The 8,803-nt window shown below is 38.9% G+C and overlaps 1 protein-coding gene across 2 annotated transcripts in view; it reads right to left on the reverse strand.

Moving 5' to 3' along the window:
- Window positions 1–1,103: 1,103 nt before the first annotated feature.
- Window positions 1,104–8,803, reverse strand: part of TRPM3 (transient receptor potential cation channel subfamily M member 3) — a 142,940-nt gene continuing 135,240 nt past the window's right edge. For both annotated transcript variants that reach the window (XM_017736449.1, XM_008635367.2), the window contains one exon: window positions 1,104–8,214. In XM_017736449.1, the coding sequence (XP_017591938.1) occupies window positions 6,768–8,214 (1,447 nt within the window). In that variant the 3' untranslated portion in view covers window positions 1,104–6,767. The remainder of the gene's footprint in view (window positions 8,215–8,803) is intronic.

Raw genomic sequence — 8,803 nt, forward strand, 5'->3', positions numbered from 1 at the left:
GACTAGATCACTGCCCTAAAGTCTACAAAATCACAGCTCATGGGAATGAAAATCAAGGCTACTGCTGTTGCTTTTTTTTGTTGCTTACTAATTGGCTGGATTTAGGTGAAGTTTGTTACTGTGAAAAATCCCAGGGAGACTAGAGATATAGTGTTACCTGGAGAGATGCATAATGACAACTCTCTGGAATAGATTTATTTTTTAATTTTGTTTTTGAAAGCTTCAAAGGTCCCAGTCTTCACTTAATCGCAGTCCTTGAGAAAGGATGGAATAAAATCTGATTAAGAAGTTTAGCATTTCCCTCTTAGATACCTGAAATAAAGAACATTTCTCTGAACCACTCCTCTCCTGAAGTATGACTGATGTGTGCAGAACTGTTTTGAGTATCTGATATCTTTCTGATTCAATTGGATGTAGGTTTTTCTGTACTTCTTTTTCATTTAGCTAAAATATTTTATAATCTCAGCGAAGGCTTATTTGTGGAGGCAGATGATTCTGACCTTGGCAGATTTTGTGCCAGTACTGTTTCTTCAGCATTTTGTGAAGAAGTATCAGAGCTGGCTGTGCCTGCATGAAGAGGGAGACAATGATTTCTTTTGTGAGCAAGGTGAGGTACCGGTTCAGAGGAGGCCATAGGTACTAGTGGATTACTTGGTGCCCCCTTTTTTTTCCATGAACCTTCTCTGGCTGCAAGAGCAGGCAATACCACCCAGTTGCCATATAAAGGAGCACGCTTCTTCCAGGCTATGTGCATGCAATTGAGAGCAGCTCTGCAATCAGTGCTTATGTTCCCCCTTTGCTGGAATGGTGGCTACAAAGCAAAGAAATTATTCCCTCCTTTTAAATAAACCCACTGAGAAGTACTTCTGTCTTGGTTCTGATATTGGCCAGAATAAGGGCCACCTGAATGAAACCTGATCTCAGAGGCAGAAATAAATTGCAACATTCAAAAGGCCTGTGCATAACAGAATAAATGTTTGGTTTCCTTTAAATATGTAAAGTTAGAACAGTGAGAGATCTTAGAGAAAAGCAGCTGCTGTTGCATCACTGCTTTACTGCCTTGAAAGCAAATGACCATAAATAAATGCTCCAGCAAGAACAGATGTTTTGATCTACAGCTCTTTTTTTATTGCAAAACAATTGTTACAGAAATTTCAGAAAGTTCTACTGTAGTAATTGCCAACTTCTGCTTTTTATTATGCATCTAAACACAGTCTAAAAGTGCATTGTGAATCCAGTAGACCTTTGGAAAGGACCATTTTCCCTAGTTATGTACATTTAGACAAATCATACTTGAAAAGCTTTGTATTAGTAGGAATTAGTTTAAAATGACATTTTAGTAATTTTTATCCCTTTATAAATGATTGTTATACACTTACAAATGATAGCCCAAATAATAAACGATTAAATAGCTATTAGTATAGAATATTGCAAACACTGTTCCAGACAGCAGTAGCAGCAAATAGACTCTTGTCATGTACAACAACTGCAGTGGTGGAAAAAGATACAACTTAATACAATTTACTCTTGTGCAGACATAGAACTGTATTTCACATTCAATTCCCTCTTCTGTCCCTTCCCCCTCCCTCCCAGATACTAAAATAAACAAGAGTTATCACTTCCCTGCAGCAGAAACAGCAGCAATTCAATAATCAAATTTTTTTTTTACCTAACAGCCTTTTGAAATAAGTATTGTGTGGCTCTATGAATGATCTGAAAGGATACAGCAAAAATTAAAAGGTCAGAGACTTTCACAACCAGACTGGCTCAATGGCTCCATTATTAGACTTCCAACTTGAAGATGATTTATTTAGTGTAATACATGCCATGACTCAAAGTAATATTGAGTTAGAAATGCAGAATAAATCCATCTCGTGACAGAAGTTGGAGTATGCCACTGAAATCAGTGGGTTTTCTGCAGATTTGTACCAGGATTGGTAAGACCATAATTGTAGTCAATCATGGAGAAGAGAAGCCTGTATGACCTCTGTGACCTGTCGTGTTCACTGTATGACTGGCTATAAACAGGATGCTGAGACAAAGTCCCTCTGCATCCAATACTACTGCTCCTATGCCAATGTGCAGCAAGGACAGTGAATTCCATCTAGAGCAGCAAAGGGTTTCACCAGGTAAGCAGACACCCCCAATGCTTCACTTCTCATCCTGGTTTGGACTGTTTTATCTGAAGTGGTTGAAGGGAAAATTCATGCTAAGAATCTTACCTATTTCTTTTGAAGAAGATGATCTATACGTAATACCTTTCAACAGAACTGAAAATGTGGCCTTTGTTGAACCAATTATACGTATTTGTGCAAAAATGCAAATATACTATAATTTTTAAGCAGGGGAAAGATATCAAAACTAGCTAAACATTCCGAGGGAAATCCAGGAACAATCAGCTCACACTTTCCCTTTGGGCGATTATCAGATCCTCTTCAGTGTTTAACCTGAGCAACATAACAAGACATTTATGCTTGTTTTGAAAACCTGCACCACGAGTTTACAAAGAATTTTGTTTCTCTGGCTCACTCTAATACTTTTGATAACTTCTGCTCTCAGGACAGATACTGGCTTGCACCCACTGCAGTCATTGGACTAAGGCTGTGTGCTGCTACCAGCACTTTTTTTTTTTGAGCAGTTATTCATGTAGCTGCATTTTCCATGTGCTGACAGTTTCTAAGAAACAAATCATTTTCTTCTCATACAAAAAATATACCTAACTAAGATATTTATCCCCTGACAAAAGGCTATCCTTTCCTCAAAAGGTACAAATCAGTTTTGTTGGTTTTTTTTAACCAAAAAAATCTATAAATGGAAAACTAAAATAAAAGAGTAATCTATGTCTGGAACCCAGAGAGATTTCTGTATATAGATGAATGGATGTTTTGGTTTTTCATTATATTTTCAAATTTTCCTCTCACTGCCATTTGTTAACTGGCACTTGTGCTAAGAAAATAATGTAGCACCTGATCTCTTCCAAAAAAAAGAAAGAGCCAAATGTCTGAGCACTGCTGTAGGTTCGCATTTTGTGTTGAGTATTCAAATTTCATAAAATACAATTGTCTTTTAAAAATAATAAAAAAATCACTTACTTTGCTAAAGATCAAAAATAATGGAAATAATGTAAACATCCAAAAGTTTGAATTCATTCCTAACTGGATTCATCTTTACAGGCAGGCAATAGCAAAATGTTAAGTCTCCTAGCAGTCCAAAGAAACTCATGGAACAATGCATGCACTTTCTTTGACACAAAAAAAGACTGGACTGTAAGGAAGAGAAACTACTTCAGTCATATCACATTGTTATTGTGAAAGAATAATGTGCTATAATACAATACCTAGGACAAGTGTATACCCCAACTGTAGAATAGAATCACTTAAACTGGAAACAACAGAATGGATTACTATAGGAAAATATTTATAAAATACTGCACACTGCTTCCTCAGTCAACCAGCATATGTAAACAAACAGCTAAGCTCAGTTGAGTTTTAAAAGATTATTAAAGTTCATTTATCTTATAATCTTTTGCATAACATGCCAGTTAATCTTTCACACCATCACAACTCATCTGTCGTAGCCCACAGTGGCTCATTAGAGCTTCATACACCAGCTCATACAGACATTTAAGTGGAGCTATACAAAGAAATGTGTGGAACATACCAAACTTACACACTGTGACCAGTAATGCATATTCCATATGTAAGCTAATAATTGGATAGTGGAACTTAATGTTTGATGCAACATGTGCTATTTTATTGAATGTTACAGATTTACAAACAAGACCATGTAATGAGATATTAAAACTGTCCTGTAACGTTCACTAATATTACCACATGTCACAACTATATATGTGTCTATTTCATAAGCTATCCTTTGATACAGAATACGTCATATGGCACATGCTATAGCTACATGATGATAGATGATGAGACTTCTATCTCACTAAATGGTCATAGTATTGAGAATGGAAAGTCTGGTCCCATTGCAAGAAATGGGTGCTTTATCATCAAATTCAAGAAGGAGCAGTTTGATGCAATGTGTAAAAACCAGGTGAAAATAAAATAGTCTAACATCCATCATAATATACTCTGTAGACACCACATTGTAGAATAAATGGGAAACATTCAGGAAAAGTAGTGTTCTGACATCCTGCAATCACACTTTTAACATCTGCATTTACATTTTATAAATAATGGCAAATTTTAAGAGGTCAATAAAGTGTTCTGTTTTATTTCACCTGGAAAGTGTGCTCCAGATCAATAAGGTGCTGTATCCTAAACATTTATACAGCTTCTGGGTTTGGCAAATGTCTTTACCCTGACAAACTAACCAATGAAATCTACCCCAGAGGAGAGCCCTATGCCTTGAACTAATTCACTAACGCTGTCGAGGAATTTCTAATGAATCTGAAATTCCTCTTGAGTAGACCAGTAATACGATGAAGATGAAAGAGTCCACAACAGTTTTAGCAGACATTCATAAAAGTAACAAAGAAAACAAAGTAAGAATATCCCCCTCTATTCTCCATAGATAGATAGATAGATTTGGAGAAGCCTTAGGAAAAGGCTGCTAACAGAAGGTTGGCACATTTGAAGCATATTGATAAATACAAGTTCCTTTGCCCTTGGGCATTTTGCTATTGTTCAACAATCAGCCTGCCACAAGCATGCTTCATAATGCACAGAAAGGTTTCTGACCTTTCTTGGTATCGCCACGTGACCGTAATGCTGCACATGGGCTGCAAGGCAATTGCATAAACACGGTGTCTTGGTGGAGTTTAGTTCATTGAAAGCCTGATCAAACAGAAGAAAGCAAGGAACACGTTGGTGCAGGAAGTATGAAACACATTGTTCTTAACATCCCCTTGCTGCATTTCCTTGTTTCCTGAACCTTCCAACGCAGTGAGTTGTTAACGACAGGTTTTCACCTTCTTTACCTCTTTTCTTGAGGCTGAATAGTTATTTTTCTGTCTGGATTAGTTGCCTTTTGGACTCGATCCTCAGATGGTGCTCAGAGTCTCCCAGGGTGAGGACTCAGTGGGAAAACATCAGCTTGTATTCTCAAAGCTGCCTTTGAAAGATTATTCCCATTTAAATAATGTGAAATATGTACCCCACTCACAAATGTTCATTTTTAATAACAAAAAGGAGCTGGTTCTACACAGATATTGGTAATTGTTGAGATACTTTTAATAGCACTAGTGTCAACTTTTTAAAAGCTTAAAAGTTGTACCTTCATAAAGGAATCTGAATTTTTTTTTCAGTTGCAGTTTATGCTTCTCCACCCTTTTCCAGTCGTCTGCATACCCTTCCACCTATGACAACTGTACACCTTCTCATGAGAAGTTTGAAACTCTGGTTGACAATGTGGACCCTTGGAATGTGGGTGGGGTCAGTGGAGTAACAACTGTCTTCAACCAAAACCCATCAACTGCACTACTGTTCAGACACACTTTCTCCTACTACGAATGGTCATTGTGTGATACGCTCATGAACGGTGGATGCCTACTCACAACTGATGGCTTTTGATGTTTACAGACACTTGCAGTTTCACTTTGGTTCTTTCACTTACCTTAGAAGCATATAGAAATTCTAGTGTTTTCCAGTCCTCTGCTAAAAATACTTTCCTTTAAGCAGCTTCAGTCTAATTACATGAATCTGAATTCAGACTTCTTGATAAAACTTCTGTACTTTAAAAAGTCCAAATACAGCTATGTTCACATGAAAAAAAAAGTGTATATTTTTAGGTGGGGGGATGATGTGAAAAATCGGCAGCTCAAATGAAACAGCAAGAAGAACCTGGTAGCAGCATGGTGGATGAATCTCCCCAATTTATACACATAATTAAACTGAGCAGTGAGAACTGAACACTATTACTATGCTCTGCTCTGATCATCCTGTTCTTATTGTATCATCACATCCTTTGATTTAGTGAGACAACATATTGATGACAAATGTGGTAAAAAAATAAATATATACTATTCCACTTAATTACATTCATCCTGAGCTTGCTCAGCTGTGCTAGAATCTAGAATGCCTGTTTTATACAGGAAATCACCTGATACTTTAACATAAATTCTTCTTCCATTTAAGTTCTTCCACTTAAGCAGTAAAAAAGGCAATTAATTTCCCTTTCCACTCTTGAAAATATAAACTTTCTGTGGCACTAGAAGTTGATACAAAAGGAGACAAGTGAACATTTATAGCTGTTATTGTGTTCATCTTTCTTCATTTCCACAAGTGTGGGATGCAAGGGACTTGGGAGACTTTAGGTTTGTTTGCTGCCAGCTCCTACAGAAACAACAAATGCTTTTCACCAGTCATCACAATGGTGACATAGATGAAAAAGAAGTTGTGATTGAAATTTGGAACATCTACTTTTTACATCTCTTTTTTGCCAGTTAATTCCTGCATCTTAAAAACTTGAATAATGATAAATGATCTTAGGATGCCCTCTAATAAAAGGCAGGTATCTGGACCTATTCATTTATTTCTTCTGACTTCATGAATGGGGCTTGTTATTCCTCTTGTTTACTGAAGTTTTTGTAAAGCTTTCCTCCCTCCCTTTTTTCTTAAGTGCAAATGTCAGCTGGGTCAAGATGCAGTACCTCAGTGGTGATGCTGAGATTGAAAATGTGCTCTCTTGACTGCTGACTAATGCCAATTGGACTCGACACAGGGTGATGTGAGGGGTTTTTTAAAATTCTGCTAAGAAAAACAGACTGAAGAGCAGATGTCCCTTAGACAGCTGGTGAGCTTTGTCTAAGCCTAGCTGTGTTTGCTTTCAAAGCTGCAGAAAGCTCCTGTTCTGGACAGTCTCCTCATGGACAGGTTGTCCCCTCTGCTCTCTGGCCTTGAGGACTTACTCCTCTCCAAGGGGTTCCGCAGGCCTGTTGTATTTCTCTGTCTGTCAAGTTTATCGCTGATGGAGTAGCTCTTCCGTGTGTGCTGGGCATACAATATGTTGGACTCCTCTGCAGAGTAGCTGTTGGCTCGCTCTATTTTTGGAAGTGGGATGCTGTTGGGCAGAGTTGTTGCAGCACTGCTGTCTTGAGGAGATAAGGGGATTCCCTTCTTGTCTTTGACCTCAATATCCTCATGATCAGAACTTGGGTGTGTTAGTTCAGCTTCTCTCTCTGGGTGGCAGCTTCCCAAGTCTTCCACTTTGCCCCTGAGACTTCCAGGGAAACTGGCCCTCTCTGCAATGGCCTGGGGAGCGCTCACGCACCTCGTGTCTATGCAATCTGTAATACTTGTGTACTCTGCTGTTTTGACCGGGACGCCAAGGCTGCTGAAGTAGCTTCGAGGAGAGAACATGAAGCTGTGAGATTTCACAATTGGTGTTTCCTCCAGAATAAATGGAGTTGTAGCCAGGTAACGACTGCTTTTAGATCGCTCTAAAGTATGATACAAGGGAGGGTCTGAATCCCATGGGATTTGGCAGTCTGTGATTTGTGAATAGTCTGAGGAAAGTGCTCTTGTTTCTATTCCAGAGGTTTCTTCATAATCAAGACTCCTGCCAGAGATCTTTTCACCAGGTGTACTGCTAATGTATGTACTATTAGCTAAAAGAGAAGAGGCTATGTGAGCTGGCAGAGCTGCATCTTCAGGACCAAGAATATTTATGGCGCTCTCGAGAGGTTCTGTGTCAGAATGCATCTCATCCATGGCAGAAACATAGATGTCTATACAAGATGAAGGTCTTCTGGAGTCTGGGGCAATTGACAAAGTGCTGGTAGGGGCTAATGGAGCCTTTCCTTCTTTTGCAATTGAGTGGGAACTGATTGCCCGATGCAGGCTTGGAGATCTTTCCTTAAAAATGCATTCCAACTTTTCCAACCCACACTTGTCCTTCATATTTGTTGCATAGAAGGAGTGGCTTCGCATGCGGGGTGTGATTGTAGGTGATGTTGGGGACATGGACTCCTCTCCTGTGGGATCAATGCTCTCTTGAAGCTTGTAGGCATTTCCTTCCTGACTGTTGAAGCTGCTCTGCCTCACAATGTAGGCTGCATCAGTACAGTCGGATGAGGTCCTGGATCGTATCTTAGTCGTCTCACCTCTCTCAATGCCAGTCATTTTTTCTAAGGCAGTCACCATTCGTCCCATCATGTCTTCCAGCTGAGCAAGCCTGATGTCAACGGTCTGCAGAGAGGCCTTCATGCAGTGCTCTCTCTCATTTACTTCTTCCAGTCGCATGGCCATGTTCTCTACCCTTTAAAAATGGGAAGAATTAAACAGGTTAATTTCTAAAAAGCAGTGATGTTCAGCTAATAGGTCACCAAACCAGCTGGAAACAAATATGTCTCAAACCCCAAAGGCAATGTACACCACGTTATCTGTTTCAAAATCCTGCTAAAAGAGGTTTTGCAAAAAAAATACCACGCACTCAGGAAACTGCTCCAGTGGGTTAAAACAGGGGCATCAGCTGTATAATGTGGAGGGGGGTTTGGGTGTGCCTCATTTCAGGGACAGGACTTATTACATAAATGTTACTATGAATTAGTGCCTCTCTGCTTCCAAAACTTCTAAGTAGGTTATTATGAATGAATAACACTTATAGCATGATGTTGTCCCCACTTGTGCCACAGGCAGGACCATCACAGTTAAATGCAGAGCTAAATGAAGTAAGGAAAGAGGGCAATGTGCCATAGAAGATAGGCAGTGTTATATTCTTTTCCTGGGGTTCACCCCAGATTCTCACTACCTCGTGCTATGTGGATCTAAGGAGATAGTTTATTTGTTCTCTGATTAATTTTTAGCTCAGATTTATAGAAAAATATATCATCTATTTTATTGAATTT

The sequence above is a fragment of the Corvus brachyrhynchos genome, unplaced genomic scaffold (assembly GCF_000691975.1).
Source record: "Corvus brachyrhynchos isolate BGI_N302 unplaced genomic scaffold, ASM69197v1 scaffold716, whole genome shotgun sequence".
Lineage (NCBI taxonomy): Eukaryota > Metazoa > Chordata > Aves > Passeriformes > Corvidae > Corvus > Corvus brachyrhynchos.